The sequence below is a fragment of the Paroedura picta genome, chromosome 7, assembly GCF_049243985.1.
Source record: "Paroedura picta isolate Pp20150507F chromosome 7, Ppicta_v3.0, whole genome shotgun sequence".
Taxonomy (NCBI): domain Eukaryota; kingdom Metazoa; phylum Chordata; class Lepidosauria; order Squamata; family Gekkonidae; genus Paroedura; species Paroedura picta.
In genome coordinates, this window is record NC_135375.1 from 73623525 (window position 1) to 73643456 (window position 19932).

The 19932-nt window shown below is 41.4% G+C and overlaps 1 protein-coding gene across 7 annotated transcripts in view; it reads right to left on the bottom strand.

Annotated features, from left to right (window-relative positions):
* The window catches only part of GLIS3 (GLIS family zinc finger 3), a 230017-nt gene that overhangs the window by 56946 nt on the left and 153139 nt on the right, over nucleotides 1-19932 (bottom strand). For 6 of the 7 annotated variants that reach the window (XM_077344928.1, XM_077344922.1, XM_077344923.1 and 3 more), the window contains one exon: nucleotides 3084-3225. In XM_077344928.1, the coding sequence (XP_077201043.1) occupies nucleotides 3084-3225 (142 nt within the window). The remainder of the gene's footprint in view (nucleotides 1-3083; nucleotides 3226-19932) is intronic. The other variant, XM_077344926.1, reaches the window with a different exon arrangement.

Consider the following 19932-nt stretch of genomic DNA (forward strand, 5'->3'; position numbering starts at 1 on the left):
TCAATTAAACTAAATAAATATGTTTATGAACTACTGGGGAATAAAATTTAGAGCATATTTATATCAAATGATATCAATAATGCGTGATTCTTCTCAATTTATTTTTTAAATGATGGTATAAGAGTTCAGATAGGAATTACTTACAAAAGTTAGCCTTATGAATGAATGGCAGGGATCTAATGTAATCACCTTCAGTTTTAGCAAGACTCTTAGATTTTAATCCAGACCCCATACTTTATTGCTTTGGGGGCTTCTCTGGCTCTTAATCACAAAAGCAATAAGAGTTTCCAATATGTTCCTCTGCCTCACTTAATCAATTGTTCCAGCTGCCAATCACTAGAAATATCTGAAAGCAAAGTTAAATGATATCAGCCAGCCAACAAAACAGCTGTGACCTCCTGGGAACACTGAAAAACTGACCTAGTGAACTTCACCCTTTCCTCAGGCATCTCTGACATGTTGTATATTGTATCACAGCAGGTCTGCTATTACTGCAACGCATGCTGGCAGCACAGAAGAATGTTATACGTTGGAGCTTTTTTCTCTTCGCTGTTAGCTTTGGAAATTGTTGTGGGGACCATAGCCCAGACACATCACATAAATCATAAATGGTATCTCACTAGAACAACATGGGAGATATACAATGAGCCCTCTGTAATTAAATAATAATGTCTTCATGTATCAGCATCCTCATTATGATGAAAGTGCCCAGGATACCTTGTGCATCCCTCATTTGGTATTAGCTATCTAGTCTAATTTCTAATGTCTGTAGAGAGAAAGCAAACAAATTTGTATGTGTATCAGTTAATCTATCATTTGATACTGAACTGTTCATTATCACAACTACCCTTGTGATCAGTTCCAAAGGTGATCAGGGCGCCTTCCCTTTTAACAGTTTAGTTGAAGTTAACCTAGAGCTAGAAGATGAGGAATCCACAGAAAGAAAGGAGTGGCCAAACTCTGAAGAGTAATGATATGGCTGGCTCCATACATGGAATTACAGTTTTTCTTTTCTGTAAAGAGAATTTCTTGTACTTTGAGAAGTTTTAAGAGCTACCTGAATACTAAACAGCAAGTTGATTTTTAATCAAAAAATTCAAGAGCACTCAGCTCCACAAGTTCCAACCAGCTGGTGGTTCCTGGCCCTCATGAAATATGTCTGGCCTCAACTAGAGCCAGGATGTTCTTTGTTCTGGCCCCTACCTGGTAGAATGAGCTCCCAGATCAGATCCAGGCCTTGATGGAGTTAGCACAGTTTCACAGGGTCTACAAGATGGAGCTGTTCTACCAGGCTTATGGCTGGGGACAGTAAAATGCTAACATCTACTGCCCCCCCACCAAAGATGTTCCCTGACCACAGTCCAGCTCCAAGACATCTGACAACATCCCATCCTGATGCTGATGCTGCTGTTGAATGCTAATTTAAATTGTCGCTTTGATTTAATTTTAAATTTAATTTTAAATGTTAAAACTTTAGACATTTTAATTAACTGTTAATGATTCTATGATGTTTTATTCTGGTGCTTTTAATACAATGTACACTGCCCTGAGCTAGCTTGCTGGAAGGGGAATATATAAATCTAATAAATAAATAGTCTTGCATTCAAGTTGCAAGTAACTTCTGGCAATCCCAGCAAGGAGCTTTCAAGGCAAATGGGAAGCAAAAGGTGGTTTGTATAGGTCCCATTGCATCACTGAAAATGTCTGGTCTATCCCTATATGGCTTTTCAGAATATCTGTATGCCCCCCCTCATTTTGAAAGTTACTAACCGAATGATAATATATGAAAACATGAACCAGTAAAAGCTGTAGCAAAAACAGCCTAAAGATTCCCTGGTTTCATAAATATTGCATACTAGATTGTGGCTTTTTGTTACAAAACAAAAACTTAGAAAATTATGCAGCAGTTCTAGCCAGCATAGTTTTTGAGATGTGTGCAACAAAAGTCACTTTCAGGGACAAGTAACTTACTTGCAAGGCTAGCCAAACAATAGTATTGAAAAACTATTCAATGTATTTTCTATTTCCCTCCTTGGTGAATTAAATTAGATTTCTAAGGCTTACTCCTTCTTTGTTTCCTTCCTTATTTTTTATTTGGTAGATTCACACATGGTAGTTTATGTGCAACCAATATAAGTAGTTGCTGAAAATTATAACTGAACTGAGTATTTATTCTTGAATTGTACTCTGGTTAAATATGGCACTGCTGCTTGCCTTTTGTGTGCTAAGATAGAAAGCAAATAAACATGTTCATTGATTGATAACTGTAGCACTGAATACTCAAATGCATTTGAGGCAACCTGTTGTGAAATCCATTGCAGAGGTATCCCAGTTTGATCATTGATTTCAATGTACTTAGGCTGAGGAAACTCTAGATAGAATTGCTTTGTGATATGTAGTGGTTTGTACTTGTTACCATCTAGTTTCTAAACATAAAGATATCCTGACCTTCCATCCTAATAAAGACCCTGGAGAAGAAGGTAGGCAATTATAAGCTGATTTGAGACTCCTTCTGGTAGTAAAAAGCAAGTAAAAAAAACCCAGTTCTTCTAATAATAACAACAACTTCATCCTGTCTGGATTAAATTCTAGTTTATTACTCCATTAAAAATGATATCACTGGCAAAGAGTGATGAAATGAATAAAACACATTATTCTGGAATGAAAAATGCGTAGCAGTAAACAATGTCAAATATGTATAGCCTAATAACAAATTAATCATATTGTCTTCTAGACTGTTTTGATTTAGCATATTATCCAGGGACATTATATATTACTCCAACACTAAATATCCACAAGACCTTTCATTACAAAATAAAGACTTTTGCCATACTGTCATGGACCGGAAAGAGACAGGGGCAAAATCCAGTCAAAATGATGCAATGTGAAGTCTGCTTTCTCTGAGGAAACTGAATTACCTTTCTCCTATGAAATCAATGGAAAATCAAAGTGCTTCACTTAGGCAAGTTTATGCCTCTATCCTTTTAGAATTTTCCAGAATAATTCAAGTTTCTGGTGCTTTTATTGGTTATTAATGATTTATAGATTGAAGTGCTAGGTCAAAGCATATCTTCCTCCTATACCTGTATAAATGTCATGCACGGTTCCTGGTGATCGTCTGATGGTGCTATCTGAAGTGTCATGTGGAGACGGGGATGGCTGGAGAGGATGAATAGTGAGACAGTCATTGAGGATGTCTTGGTCAAGTTCTGTACTTGAGCGCAACTGAAACACAAGTGCACACACACAAAAAGGTAAAATCATAATTGTGAGGAAAGGACAAGCATGAGATTGATGGCTGAGATCAGATAATTGCATGAAAGACAGTCTAGTATTTAAGAGAGTACAAAATAAGTATTCTCAACACAATCTTCGTAATAGTAACATTTATAAAGAATCTTAGAAATTCAGAGCACTTCACAGACATTGTACTTTGACTACCTTGTAAAGGACAAACTGAGCTATAATGACCCCATAAAAGTCAATAGGACCGTTTATGCACTGGGAATTTCACTGCCCCAGATCCCATGCAAGAGCACAGATCGGGGGCAGATGAGGTGCACTGAGTCAAATGCTCCCCCATGAGGGTACAGGAAGAGGTGGGGCAACCTGCCATGCCAAAACTCCAGCCTGCAGCCCGGAATGAAGCCTCCAGTGCATAAACAGGCTAGCAGAGCAATCCTATGCAGAGTTGCTGCAGTCTCTGCCCATTAGATTGCATAGGCTTGCATGATGAACTTTGTTTTCAGAAATAAAATAGTGCAAAACAATACTATTAATTACTCCTAAATTAACTTTTGTAGACGAGTTTAGAGTTTACTGAATGCTTAATTTGTTGCAAAAATCTAAAGAAATGTTTCTCATGCTGTAACCATGAACTCTGTTCTCCACTACTCAACAACTCTGACTGCCATCATGAGCACATATTCCTGAGGTCAAACACAGCTGGCTATATTACCCACAGCGCAAGCATTGCAATGGGTGCTAATTGTCATGGAACATTGTTCATAAAAAAGAGTAACCTATCTAAGAAAGATTCAAGGCTAAAGTTACTCTTTATTTATATTTGCTTTTAAAATCCTTTTCAACTTAGCTTGGTAGCAATTCTTCCATGCTTTTTTATTCACAATGTGGAGATAATCTTGTTTCTTTATAGGCATTGCAAGTATGTGTAATTGGGTTCAGAGCAAGTGATGAGGGGACAATAAGAAGTGAAATAAAGAAAAGTGTGGTTTGGAAGTTCACACTTTACAGAAGACTATTCCTCTGAAATGCTGGCTGAAATATACATAAAATAAGCATAATATTTTGCAGATTAAATATACTTCTGTTTTCATACTAAAGATTACTGCCCAAGCCTCTAACTTGTTACACATTGCTGAAGGCCACACTCCTTCTGTTATATGCTCTGTTAATTTACTCTATAATTACTTGTTTTCCAGTGTCCTAAAAACAAGGAAACTGTTCATTATAAAAACATAAGAGTCCAACAATAATTGTCCCATAATTGGCCAGGGACCCTCAGGAGAGACGTGAAGAATGATTACTCTGGTAATGGGCATTAACATAATATTAAGAGTGCATGTCACCCCAAATGATAAATAGAAACAATGATTTACCCCCGGCACCTTTCTGTTGTCTGCAGCTTTTAGTACAAATACTCCTGCCTAATGGGTGAACCCTTCAAGCATCTGAAGAAGTGAATTCTGATTAATAGAAGTTATATTGGCAAACATTTTGTTAGTCTTTAAGGTGCCACTGCATTTCTGTTTTATTTTTATGGAGAATTAGGAATCATACTGAGGGTGCTACTTTAACATTACATGTAGTATAAAGTTTATTATACACATGCCTGTTTATTACATGACTGCTTGTTCTCTCTTTCTCTCTCTTTTGGTAAAGTTGATGCACGGCTGGGATAGTGCAAGTGGGAGAAGTAGCTTGTAAAAGGAGGGGGAAGTCGTGGCTAGGAAAGGGTTGTGTTTTCTGCCTTTCATTAAACATTTGAATGTAACATGGCATTAGATCCTGTAGCTCAGAAATATGAGTTTTCACAGAATGCCCCACTGACATTTGAGCACTGCTCTGCTTTGGGCCATCAAAGAGGTCAAGTCACTTGGTGGCTAGCCTAGGTTTCTGCCCCACTCTCCTGAGGCACCATTCTCCTTAGCTAACACAACTCCTGGAGGGGTTCCTTGGTTCTCCTGCACAACCACTATTATTATTATTATTATTATTATTAGATTTATGCGGCTCGTGGCGGGTAACAATATCGCAATTCCCCATTAAAACCCCATAAAACAATAATAACATTGCCAATATTGCCGGCATGGCAAGAATGGCAGCTCAACTCCCCCCCCCCTCCCTCCCACTACTAGCGGGTGGAGAGGAGGTCCTGATGATGTTTTGCTTCGGGTCCAGAACCCGAGTCCCCGGGGGAGGCATAGATCTATTATCAGCCCCGGCCTCAACCATAAACCTGGCGGAAGAGCTCCGTCTTGCACTAGCTGGTTTATGAGAGCATTTCAAACTAAGAGGGCCAACACTTCATTATATTGCATATTTGTGGAATATTTTCATGATGCTGCTTACTAATTTACTGTTAATTTACTCTTTCCTTATATATGCAGTCTGATGATTTCCATTTCATTATCTGAAGTAGTGTGCATGCACATGAAAGCTCACACCTTGAATAAAACCTTGTTGAACTTTAAGGTACCATTGGACTCAAACTTTGCTCTCCCCAAGTCCTAAACTAGATTTTAAAGCAGTAACACATGTTACTGACAGAGTGACATGCTCCTATACATATTCTGTGCTCCTAGTTATAACTGACTTTTATCTTACATATACTTGCTGACCTGCTGTGGTTATAATCATGCCAGATTGCACTTATTCTTTAGAAGAAAGGTATGAATGTGCACTGTAATAAGCTACCCAAGTGAAGGATAAATTCATTTTGACCAACTGGCTTCAAATGTACACAGCTAAGATCCTTGGAATGAATTCAAAGATGTAAAGTAAACAAATTACATTACGTACAAACTTCTTGGTTTCTCCAAAATCTTTATTTTTAATATATATTCCAAATAATATATTTAATGTGAGACTCTTCAGTCACTCAGCTGATAATGACTACCAGTGCATATGAAAATCTGAATTGTTTGCAGGAGCAAAGATTGGCTTGTCTAAGTACATTAGACACAATGCACAGACTATAACAGTTTATAATCGTTTCTTGACAGTTCTGCTAATGTTTATATGCTTCCAGAACAAGAGATGGAAATTCAACTCCCCTCATTTTCTCATTTCAGAAATGATTAGATAAATCACCCAAGATTTAGTAAATCAAATGGAAGTAATTAGAAGGGGATAAAGACTTTAAATTCCTCCATTTTAAGCAGCATTGTATGTGAAGTCAAGAACAGGTATTAAGTTAGTTTGATGCCTGACACACTTCCCAAGACAAGAGATAACAATCAAAAGACCTTTTCTTTTGCATTTCTTTTATCATTGTTGCTTATCAGATTCAGGTGTCCTTCATAGAGTCTTTGGTAGTCTTATTGTTCAGTGGAAATCAGATGCCAGTAAACTATGGTTCTGAATACATTTGACCTGTAGTTTGATATCATGAAGATAGGTTTACCCACACATATTAGATGAAATAATCCCTGAGTCAATGCCTGAACTCATATTTCCTATTATTGTAGCATTTAAGAAACCAACAGATGACTGGAATTTTCCCACTATTGATCTTTATAAAGTTATATAATAATATATGAACTTTACATGACAACCAAAGGATATTTGGAATTATGGTTATCTCCCAAGGTCAAGTCACACTGAGCTATAATACTCATGCTAGATGTAGATGGCAAAGGAAAACACTAAGGGCCATTCCGCACTCATCCAAAATAGCACAATGGTTACAAATTGAAATCGCTACAGTTTTGCCATTATGCACAACGTCATTGACAATCTGCAACACTCCTGAAACCGATCTGCAAAAAGCGCTTCGTTGTAGCGCTTTCAGGGAAATCCCCAAAAGTGGATTCACCCTCCGGAAAGCGCTACACTCTTGCAACCAATCAGCAACACTAGCGAAAAAGTTCTGTGCTGTTTCTGCAAAGTCCCGCCCCCTAGCTCTCTCCTCTGATCTTCCGGCGAAGCGATCGCCATTTTTTTTCTCCGAGCAAGCGGAGATCAATGCACCAGCGAGCCTTCATTTACCCAGTGAGGCTTCCCTGGCTGCAGAGCTGTTTTAAGTTACCAAGCACGAAACAACACACAGCCCCGTTTGCTGGTTTATTTTCCCTTTATTTTTTACTGTATTTTCGGCTGAAAATCGCGCCCGTGCCGGGGGGGGGGGGTCACTCGGGGGGAGCGTGGCAACGATGAAACGGCAGCTCAAACACCACCTGCTACCTAGATGGGTCTCTCTGTTGCAACGAATCAATGCAGATTCGTTGCAACGTGTGTTTTTTTTTACTTCCTTAAAGGGAAAGGGGCTTTTGGGGATAATGATAATGGCCGCCCATTGGCTGCTTGACGGCCAGGGGCGGGATGAGCTCGGCAATATCGCTTCCTGGCTAGCGATTTTTGCCGAGACCGGAAACCTGTGGGAAACGATAGAAACACAACTGGATTCCACTACAAAGCCAGGTATGCATAACGGCGAATTCCACTATTTAAAATGGCATTTTTTCATTCCGCAACCAATTTGCCACATAGATCCTGGTGCGGAATGGCCCTAAATGTTCCTTAATTACTAAGGTTGCCAACAGGCACAACAGAGAACTGCACTTGCATGGGCCAACCATGATCTGAAGAGGACAGGCAATGCTGGTCGTAATATTCATAAATTAAAAATACAATTAAATTGTTTGAGAGGAGAACCATTCTTGGGTCTCTTAGAGGTTACAAAAAGGTTCTTTACAAGAAAGGGCAGATTGGGACAAAGTACAACCTTTCCATGGTTAAACTTGAGGAAAGGAGGATCCAAACAGAGAGCTTGCATCTCACTCTGTCTCCTGGTTAAAGTGATAGCTACCAAGAAGACAGACTTGGCATCACTGGGGAGGCTATTGGACCAACATTTCCTGAGTGTAAGACCTTAAATACAACATCAGTGGATGTAAGGGCAGAATAGGTGAATTCTGTCACCAAGGTATTAGCCATTCAAACTAGCTGTTTGACATATAAACTGGCACCTCAGGGGCTGACACAGCTGCAGACTGCGACCTCCTCATCTTCTGGCATACTTTTTAAGCAGGAATACGAACGTCATGTCCATCTACATTTCTGTTTGATGAGATGCACCAGAAGACATGTCCCATATAAAAAATGCAGTTTTGAAAATAACTCAGAAAGTCAAAACAGAATATCAGAGCCAATTGATGTATAAATCTAGAGCCATTCCACACAGCGCTAATGTTGCTGAAGTCTAACTGTTGTGTAACGCTATTTTTTAACATTATGTATGACGTCGTACACAATCCACAACAATCCTGCAACATTCCCGCAAAAAGCGCTTCGATGTAGTGCTTTTCAGGGAATCATAACAAGTGGATTCCCCCTTAAAAAACCGCTTCACTCAAGAGAACAACCTGCAACACATCCAAAAAAGACATGTGCATTCTCAATATAGCGGTAGAATGAATGTCCCTCCCTAGCTCTTGCCCCCGAGCTTCAGGAGACGCAATTGCCATTTTTCCCCCCTTTAAACCGGCGAAAGCAACAAATAAGCGAGGCTTCTTCGGCTGAAGTCTCTCCACAAGCAATTCAGAAGTGCTTAAGAGTAAAACAAAGCTCCCTTCTGCAATTGTCTTTAAACTTTCCAAGCATAATACAGCCCCCTGTTTGACACTGCCTGTAATTTCGGCCGGAAATTGCACCCATGGGGGGGGGTTAAACTTGAAGAGCATGTAAATGATTAAGCACTATCTCCTACGCCAGCAAAAAAGGTCTTTCTGAAACATCAATCAAATGAATAAATATTTGTCGCTACTCGTGTTTTCGGTTTTTTAAAAAACAGTTTTTAAAGGGAAAAGTGCTTTCTGGGAGCACAAACACAACAGTTCATTGGCTGTTCTATTTGATTGACGGCCACAGGTGGGAAGAAGCGTGGAAAAATATTGCCTCCTTTGTTGCGATTCTGGTGAGACTGGAAACTTGTGGGTAATGGAAACAGCTCTAATGGGAGAGCCTTTTTTCCACTAGAAACGGCTATCAAGACCTGCCGCTATTAATTGTAGCGCTTTATAATAGCACTTACATTTAGCTACATTGGCGGTTGTGCGAAATGGCAGCTAGAATTGGGTCATAAGCAGTCTACAATATTGGATGAGATTTATATCTCATTTAAAGACAAGCACAATAACTGAGAAATACTTTAATAATATTTAATTGTCTTCTCTTGTTTGCATCAGAAAAGATTTACTGTATATGTAAGTTGTAACTGACTTATCGGGTCCCTTGTAGGGTTTTCAAGACAAGAGACATCAAGAATTGTTTTGCCATTGCTTTCCTCTGTATAGCAACACTGAGCTCCCTTGGTCATCTTCCTTCCAAAAATTAACAAGGGCCAACCTTACTCCAAGATTTGATGAGATTGGGCTAACCTGAGTTATCTAGGTCAGAACTCGCATATATGGCAAAACTGGCAATCCCTATGAACACTGTGTAATAAAGCTTTTATTGCAGCACCTTTTACTAAGGCCAAACAAAATAACATAGTGTTCAGTCCTTCATATTCTTCAGAATCATGTTCAGATTTTGCTATGGACTAACCTTTGTCTTACATCTGACATACATTTTCTTCCTGTAGCTGAATGCATGCATAACATTTAGCTAGGATAATTGGTATATTCCTTGGGATGCATGCACAAGATTTCATCGAATCAGGTCTATAGTTGATTTATATAGTTCATATTACACTGTTCTTGCACTAACCTATGGGCTGTGTATATATTATTTTTATGGTTTTTAAGTTGTGAACAATAAAAGCCATATAATTTTGTAATTAACTGATGTTATATAGTCACACAACCTTTTAAGGTCTCAATGCAGGATCAGCCTAAAGCATCCATGATAATTATCTCTCCAGTTACTACTCAAAAATTGCCATTGAAGAGGAGCGTACCACCTCCTTAGAAGAAGAAGAAGAGTTGGTTCTTATATGCTGCTTTTCCCTACCCGAAGGAGGCTCAAAGCGGCTTACATTCGCCTTCCCATTCCTCTCCCCACAACAGACACCCTGTAGGGTGGGTGAGGCTGAGAGAGCACTGATATCATTGCCTGGTCAGAACAGTTTTATCAGTGCCGTGGCGAGCCCAAGGTCACCCAGCTGGTTGCATGTGGGGGAGCGCAGAATCGAACCTGGCATGCCAGATTAGAAGTCCGTACTCCTAACCACTACACCAAACTGGCTCTCGATTCCACCACTGAAATACTCTGTGAAAACTGTTTCCAGTACCATTCTATACATAATTTAACCCATTACTGTGGGTCCTATCGTCTGCTGCCAACAGGAACCTTTCCCTGCCCTCCTCTAAGTGACAACCTTTCAAATACTTAAAGAGAACAATCATGTTCCCTCTCAATCTCCTCTTCTGAGGCTGAACATTACCAAGTCCCTGAGCCTTTCCTCATAAGGCTTGGTCCCCAGGCCCCGGATCATACTTGTCTTTCTCCTCTGAACCCTCTCAATTTGATAAAATTCAATTTTCCATTCCAGTGCCACAAATAACTAATATGCAACAAATATGGCTGTGGTGTTAAATAGATACTGGAACTAGTCCTGTATCCCAGCACCAAGAGTCCATTTTAATGCAGAGATGTTGATTCTATGTGTTTCATGAACAGGACCCAAGGTCAGGGTGATTCTCTAAATACACCTCCATAATGCATCAATAGTCTTATTAAAAATTACAGTAGTATATTTATAGTTTAAATTTGTGGAGAGACATAAATTTTTAGAAGCCAGTGGTAGTCATCTATCCCTATGAAGTCTTGTACTAGGTGAGCATGAAATACAATTCAACAATATCTGTTACAACAATTGGAAGAAATGGTGAAATAGAATAAAAGTGAATCTTCTAATGACTTTCTAAAGCTAATTTTTCATTGGCCACATTCAAAAGAATTGGTCAATTGTAGTTCCAAATGTTTTTCAAAAAATAGTGTGATTAAATTTTGCTGGTGCAAATATCCCTTTTAAGAAAAATTGCTGTTCTCCAGGGTCTGATTTATATTTCATTTTGAAAACAGGAAGTAAGGGGATTAAAGTTGAGGATTAAAACACTTACTCTTTACAGCATTTTTCAAAAGTGAAGAATGGCTTCTTAGTTGTCATGGGCACTGCTCAGTGACCCTTACTCTCCAAATGCAATTCCTTTTGCATTAATGGAATATTACATTTGGACTCTATAGAAAGCAAATGAGATGTTTCTCAAAGCCAAGCTTACTAAAAGTAAGTAAATAATTACCATTTTGTATTCCACTTGATTATCTTCCTTGTAACTTTCATGCTGATATACTTTTGAAAATTATCAACTGGATGAAATTGAGACTAAAATGCAAACTCGGAAATATGAAGTAGGACTGTAAAGGACTGGAACCACTTTGAGTAATTCTCTGCCATATTGTTTAAAATAAACATGAAATGTAATTGAGTTTTTTTCTGGCCATTTCCATTTTTCACTTTTAATTATGACAAATTTTTTAAAAGGTGATTTTATCACTGAATTTCTAAACCATTGTCAATATTATTTTTTACAAAACACTTCTAAAACAATCATTGCCAATTAATTTAAAATATCCCAAAATTATTTTCTGGGAGAAAAAATAAACAAGCATATCTAGCCATCCAGCTTTCCTATAAATTCCCATGAATTGTACCATTCAAAATTCTTTTTGTTCAAAGCCTGTAGAAGCCAACATGTATTTTTATTTCTACTGAACTGACAACCACTTAGAAATGGCATTGTTGCCAATAAAACATATTAAAAGTCAATTGCAATTTTCCTTTCCACTCTCTGATCTCCACAAATTGAGAACAATTTGTTGAATGCTTTTGAAAATCCTTTGCCAACTTGTTTACTAGGAATCAGTGATTGCTCTGATTTGACAACATCAACTCTTAGCTCCATGCTACTACTTGTAAAATTCCTTGGAATCTGGTAAAAATGTTTTTTCTAATGTCAATAATCTTTTGACATCATAATTTCTACTCCAGCCAAAAGTTGTTGTCTTTATAACACTCTGAAACACTGTTTCTAAATGTGTCACAAACAAATATTGGTTTGTATTATCCTTTAAAGAAACACTATCAATGGACAGTTCCTTTCTTATTCAGAATTAATTCCTGGTATTTATGTTCCTTAATGTTAAAAAAAATTAAACATCTTTTAGAAACAATGGCTTTAAAATTTCTTCATTTCCCCTTCCCTGCAGTGTCAATTTATTCCTCATTGCTTGTAATTTCCTTTCCTATGACAAAACAGATTTTTGAACACAATGGACTTCCAAGCAACTTTGATGAAAGATTGATATTTATCAAAAGGCCAAACTTATGGTGGCCATGATGATTTTTCTGTCTGCTGAGTTTTAAATATTGTCTTTCAAAAACTTTCCTAGAAAACCTGCATGTTTGTAAAATGGAGAAAGACAGGATGTTTTATGGAATCCCTTGAGGAAATAAACTTATTTGGGCCAGATGTCAACAGTGTAAAATATTTACTGAAATCAGTTTAGCCAGAGTTGATGTATATTTTCCTCACAGTGGTAAAACTAAAAATAGACTAGGGATGTGGAACAAAGATTCAGCATTTGCCAAGCACAATTATTATGCAACACCATTATAACAGGCACACAACTCTAGAAATTTAAAAATAGCTAATGTTTGTAGCAAGTCTTCTTAATCATAATTGACACATGACATTAACAACATGGGTGTTCCTCTGATTTTAAATTGAACAGCTCCCTAATCCAGATAGTATATTTTCAGTGTTCCACAGCAAAATTGGCAGCTTCTTCTATTACTGTAAGCAATAACCTCAGCCAGTTTACAAAATAGTAAATATGCATAGGATTGGACTTTAGGTAGCAGCCTTGCTTTGGAGCATCAGCCTACCATGCATTACAAAATCAACTCCAACACTATATATTTTAAAGTATTCATAAAACTTTGATAAAAGTAAAGTCTATTTTCATTTAGTCTCTGTTGCTGTTGAATGTAAAGTCAAATGGGCCTTAGGAAGTCTGAGCAACAATAAAGCTAGTGGTGGTGACAACATTCCAGTTGAACTATTCAAAATCTTAAAAGACAATGCAGTAAAAGTGCTACACCCAATATGCCAGAAAATTTGGAAAACTCAACAATGGCCACAGGATTGGAAAAGGTCAGTTTACATTCCAATCCCAAAGAAGGGCAATGCCAGAGAATGTTCAAACTACAGCACCATTGTACTCATTCCTTATGCTAGCAAAGTTATGCTCAAAATTTTACAAGCTAGGCTCCAGCAATATGTGGACCAAGAACTTCCAGAAGTACAGGCAGGATTTCGAAGAGGCAAAGGAACTAGAGATCATATTGCCAACATACGCTGGATCATGGAGAAAGCTAGGGAGTTCCAGAAGAAAATCTACTTCTGCTTCATTGACTATGCTAAAGCCTTTGATTGTCTGGAGCACAAAAAATTGTGGCAAAGAGATGGGAATACCAGAGCATCTTATTTGTCTCTTGAGAAACTTATATGCAGGTCAAGAAAGAACAGTGAGAACTGAACATGGAATCACTGATTGGTTCAGAATTAAGAAAGGAGTTCGGCAAGGCTGTATACTGTTACCTTGCCTATTTAACTTGTATGCGGAGCACATCATGAGAAATGCGGGATTAGAGGAGTCACAAATTGGGATCAAGATTTCAGGGAGAAATATTAACAACCTCATATATGCAGATGATACCACTCTAATGGCAGAAAGTGAAGAGGAACTAAAGAGCCTGTTGATGCGGGTGAAGGAGGAGAGTGCAAAAGTTGGCTTGAAACTCAACATCAAGAAAACAAAGATCATGGCATCCGGCCCTCTCGATTCCTGGCAAATAGATGGTGAAGAAATGGAGATAGTGACAGACTTTATTTTCCTGGGCTCCAAGATCACTGCTGATGGGGACTGCAGCAAAGAAATTGCTCCTGGGGAGGAAAGCTATGGCAAATCTAGACAGCATCCTAAAAAGCAGAGACATCACCCTGCCAACAAAACTGCTTTTAGTCAAGGCTATGGTATTCCCAGTTGCAATGTATGGCTGCGAAAGTTGGACCATAAGGAAGGCCAAGCGTCAAAGAATCGAGGCTTTTGAACTCTGGTGCTGGAGAAGACTCTTGCGAGTCCCTTGGACTGCAAGGCGAACAAACCGGTCAGTCCTAGAGGAGATCAGCCCGGACTGCTCCTTAGAAGGCCAGATCCTAAAGATGAAACTCAAATACTTTCGCCACCTCATGAGAAGGAAGGACTCCCTGGAGAAGAGCCTTATGCTGGGAGTGATCGAGGGCAAAAGAAGAAGGGGACAATGGAGAATGAGGTGGCTAGATGGAGTCACTGAAGCAGTAGGTGCAAACTTAAATGGACTCTGGGGAATGGTAGAGGACAGGAAGGCCTGGATCATTGTCCATAGGGTCACAATGGGTCGGACACGACTTTGCACCTAACAACAATTGTACTGTAAGGGGTGTTTTATGGGGTTTTATTGTATTTTTACTGTTTTTATGGAAGAGCAGCGGTATAAAAATAAATAAATGAAATCTGAGAGGTGCTGAACAGATAACCTAATGATATTATTTTATTAAGTGTCACAAGATTTTTAAAAAACTACAAAATATGACTAAGGTTTTAAGTGCAAATGGAAAAGTGATTCTCTATTAATGTGATCTGAAAATAAGCCATTTTTAATTAATTATTTGATTGACTGATTTCTTGCGCACCACTCTCGAAAAAATAGTGGGTTACAAAAAATATAAAACCCCACATCAATGAAAACTTTAAAACATAAACAACATACTCCAGGCAGCGAAAAATTAAAAACCCATCCCATATCCACCCTCCCCATCAGTGACTCTGGGAATAAATTGCCAGGGGGCTGACTATTTCCAAAGGAGACAAATCTTAATCTGTTGATCTATGTATAGATATTCTGTTACGTCGAGAGGCCCCACGATCTTCGATGCCCTAGCCTTACCTGAAGTCCTGGTGGAAGAGCTCCATTTTACGTGTCCTGTGGAACCATGAAAATTCCTGCAGGACCCTCAGCTGTTCCAGGAGCTCATTCCACCAGGTCAGGGCCAGGACCAAAAAATCTCTGGCCCTGGTCAAGGCCAGGCAAACTTCCTGGGGGCCAGGAATCACCAACAGATTAGTACCTACAGAGCACAAAGTCCTGTGGGGAGCATAAGGCAATAGGCAGTCCCTAAAGTTTGTGGGTCCTAGACCGCAGAAGGCCTTAAAGGTTAACAGCAGAACCTTGAGCTTGATCCAAGCCAAAACTGGCAACCAATGCAGCTACCTCAGCACCAGCAGTATATGATCCTTCCAAGGTGTTTGTGTGAGGACCCTAGTTGCTGCATTTTGCAGCAGCTGCAATTTCCTGGTCAAGGAGAGGGAAAACTTGCATAGAGTGAGTTACAGAAGTCAGTCATGGAGGTGACGGTGACATCTATCACTCTGATCAGGTACTCTGGGAACAGAAAGGGCACTCTCATGACCTGTACCTCCATAGGAAGGGAGGCATCAAGAATCACTCCCAGATTCCTAGCACAGGGTGAGATGTTAAAATGCACACCAGCTAGGTCAGGCAGACATGCCCCTTCCTTCCTAGCCACAAGACCTCCACTATGGAGGGATTGAGTTTCAGGTGATTCTTCTCTAATCATCCAGCTATGGCTTCCAAACAACTGGCAAAGGTATCTGGGAGAGTCCAGGAAGCCATCCCTGAGGAGATAGAGCTGGGTATCATCTGCATACTGATGACAACCCAGCCCCAAACTCTGAACCAGAGGAGCCAGAGGGCGCATGAAGATGTTAAAAAGTGTGCGGAACTCCACAAGGGAGTTGAATGGGGCATGACAACTTTTTCCCCACAGCAACTCTCTGTGTCCAGTTCCATAGGAAGGAGAGCAGCCAAACTCGAAGGGGCCAATCAGGAGCCACGAATTAGATCCCGAATGGCCCATTTGATTGTTAGTCCTAGGCCAAAGGCCAATCGGGAGCCACGCAGCACACGGCTCCCAGTTGGCCCCTTGGCCCAGGCCTGACAGTCAAGCTGCCAGTCAGAAGGCAGCGGGCGGGGGGGGGAAGCTTTGGCACAGGCCAAGGAGCAGGACCGCCACATTGGAGATACGGAGGGCCTGCTCCTTTGACCGCGCCAAGGAGGGGAGTCGGGGGGAAGGGAGTAGGGGGGAAGCTTCGGCAAAGGCCCAGCCTGGCAGCGTCATGGCCACAAGGGCCATGGTTGGGGCAGGGAGCGCTAGCGGCGCCCTGACGCCAGACAGCAACTAGACAGGGCGGCAAACCGGTGACTCACAAGGTTAGTGCGCGATTGGGGCAGGGAATCCATCAGCATTCCCTCCCCCACCCCCCACCTCCTACCCCCCAGCTGAGCCATCCCTGAAGTGTGGTTAGAGAACCGCACTCAAAGAGTTGTTGTCAATGGTGTTTCATCAGACTGGAGGGAGGAGAGTAGCGGGGTACCTCAGGGCTCGGTGCTCGGTCTGGTACTTTTTAACATATTTATTAATGATCTAGATGAAGGGGTGGAGGAACTACTCATCAAGTTTGCAGATGACACTAAATTGGGAGGACTGGCAAATACTCCAGAAGATAGAGACAGAGTTCAACAAGATATGAACACAATGGAAAAATGGGCAAATGAGAACAAGATGCAATTTAATAAAGATACATGTAAAGTTCTGCATCTGGGTCAGAAAAAATGAAAATCATGCCTACTGGATGGGGGACATGCTTCTAGGTAACACTGTGTGTGAACGAGACCTTGGGGTACTTGTGGATTGTAAGCTAAACATGAGCAGGCAGTGTGATGCAGCAGTAAAAAAGGCAAATGCCATTTTGGGCTGTATCAACAGGGGCATCACATAAAAATCACAAGATGTCATAGTCCCATTGTATACGGCACTGGTCAGACCACACCTATCTTTAACCTGCTCCTAGCGGGTTAAAATAATCGGTTAAGGGCCCCGAGGGTGGGCCCTGTCCGTGATGAGGAAGGGTGCCCATAGGCCCCTTCCCCCAGATTGACACTTGGAGGGCCCAATTGGCAGTCCTGCTTGTGGCTTGCAATTGGTCCCTTGACACAGAACTCACTAATCGGGAGGCGCTTTGCGCCTCCCGCCCCGCCCCCTTCCTCCTTGCCTACCTGCCGTGGCCCTGCCACCCTCTCCAGCACGCCTTGCCCTTGCAGCCACCGGCGACAGCACGCCGCCAACCGCCGCACCGCCCGCTGCCGTGCCTGCGGATGCGGCTCCGCCCACTGCTCCGTGGCCCTGCGCCCCGCCCAGCCTCCCACCCTCCAGCACCGCCAGGTTATGGGCCTCGCCGTCTGCTCCTCATTCCCCGGCCATTAGGTTACTCGCCATCGGACATCCACTCTGCATCCTCCGCTTTCCAGATGGCCCACTCCGCTGCCTTGCCCGGCAGCCTCTTCCCGGTTCGGCTGCCTCTGCCATGGAGGAGGGGTCGCCAGGACACCGAGGGAAGCCGAGCCACAACACCGGAGCCACCTGCCGACTCACCCACACACAGAGCAGCTCTGTGGTCCGCAAGGTAGGCCGCGCCGCCGGACCACGCCGCACGCCCCGAGTCGCCCCAGCCCCTGCATGCTTTGCCAGCCCCACTAGCCCCCACTGCATTAAGCCTGCAGCGGGCTTATTTACTAGTGATTCTATAAAGAGATGGAAGACAGAAAGGCAGAAAAGACAGACATTAAGAAAGTTAGAAGACAAAGGGATGGATGGGAGAGAGAGAGAGGAGATACATGGATAGATGCATGGATGGTTGAAAGGATAAAAGGGCATAGGAAAGAAAGACAGAGACAGAAAGAGAGATGGAGAGAGAGAAAGAGACAGAGACAAAGAGACAGAAAGGAGAGAGGAAGGAAGGAAGGAAGGAAGGAAGGAAGGAAGGAAGGAAGGAAGGAAGGAAGGAAGGAAGGAAGGAAGGAAGGAAGGAAGGAAGGAAGGAAGGAAGGAAGGAAGGAAGGAAGGAAGGGGAGATAAAGGGATGGAAGAAATAAAGAAAGAAGGACAGAAAGTAAGACAGTTAGAAGAGAAAGGAATGGATGGGAGAGAGAAAGGAGATAAAGGCATGGATGGATGGGTGGGTAGAAGGATAGAAGGAAGGAAGGAAGACCGAGAGAGAGGAAGAGAGATAGAGGCAGAGACAGAGAGAAAGAGACAGAAAGGAGAGAGAGAAAGAAAGGAAGATGACACACTACAAGCCACCACACTCTCTAATCCACCCTTTCTAGCGCCCGTTGTATTTACACGTACAATGGGCTCTTAATCTAGTTATATATAAAGAAGGAAGAAATCCATGCACAAGTAGAGATGTCACAATCTTGTGGCACTTTATTGCTGCTCATTTTCTTTTGCTCACTACACCCCACCAATGTCTCAAGGCTCCACACCACTGAGCCTATCATTTCTCCATTGGACATTTGGATCACCATAGTAGTTGAACTAGTGGTGTACATTGCCTAACATTTGGCATTTGCTGGATGAACCTCTCCTTCAAATGTCATTTTTGCAGAGCAAGCTAATGGCCATTCCAAGATATGCTTGTGGGGGGGGGGAGGCAGGGAGGACACATGAATGTGTGTGAAGGGGATCGTGGAGTCACAGCTTCTCTGCCTTTACCTCATGTGTTCAACTGAATATGTGTGTAGAGCCTATGGATGTACACGTATACAAATAGAGGCTCTATGCTGGTGTTCCAATGAATGCAATAAATTGGGATGAGACTGTGGTTATGATCTTGCTCCCCCCAATACGTATTCCTTGTACTCTCTTTGATCCATTGGAAAGGACTGCTGTCTGTTCCTCAATATCTCCTCAGCAGATATGAATAGCTCAGAATGACGTACAGACCTGTCAGTTGCTAGGAAAACGTTTGAATGCGCATAACAGTATATACAATGCCTAGGGTTGCCAGGCCACACCCAACAACTCCCAGGAATAATTGGGAACATTGACTAGTACATTGTCATCATGCTGCTAGTCTGATGTCACTTCTGGTGAAAGCCATAGAGTTTTCGGTAAAACCATAGCTTGTAAGTATCCATGGTGTCACAGTTTACGACAGAAAGGATATCAGTGCACCAGCTCGATGCAGGTGCGTCCCCCACCATTTCCTCCTGACAGAGAGAGATTTGCCGTTATAGCAGAAGATACGGCATCCCTGGGAACACTTATATTCTAGTTATAGATGGTGATTCTAATAATGCAAACATGTGCAGGTACTTTAGAAGTGCTTGAAAAGGTTTATGCTATTACATATCCACATGGAATTCTTAATCATTGTCTTCAAAGAATAATGGTTGCATTTGGGTACGTTTCCACTTTCCACTGATGTAGTTCACATTCATAGTACATGCAGTAAACTCAGAAACTCAGTATGTAGTAAAGGTATCCCCTGTGCAAGAGCCAGGTCATTTCTGACCCTTGGGGTGACGCCCTCTAGCGTTTTCATGGCAGACTCAATATGGGGTGGTTTGCCAGTGCCTTCCCCAGTCATTACCGTTTACCCCCCAGCAAGCTGGGTACTCATTTTACCAACCTCGTAAGGATGGAAGGCTGCGTCAACCTTGAGCTGGGATTGAACTCCCAGCCTCATGGGCAGAGCTTTCAAACTGCATGTATGCTGCCT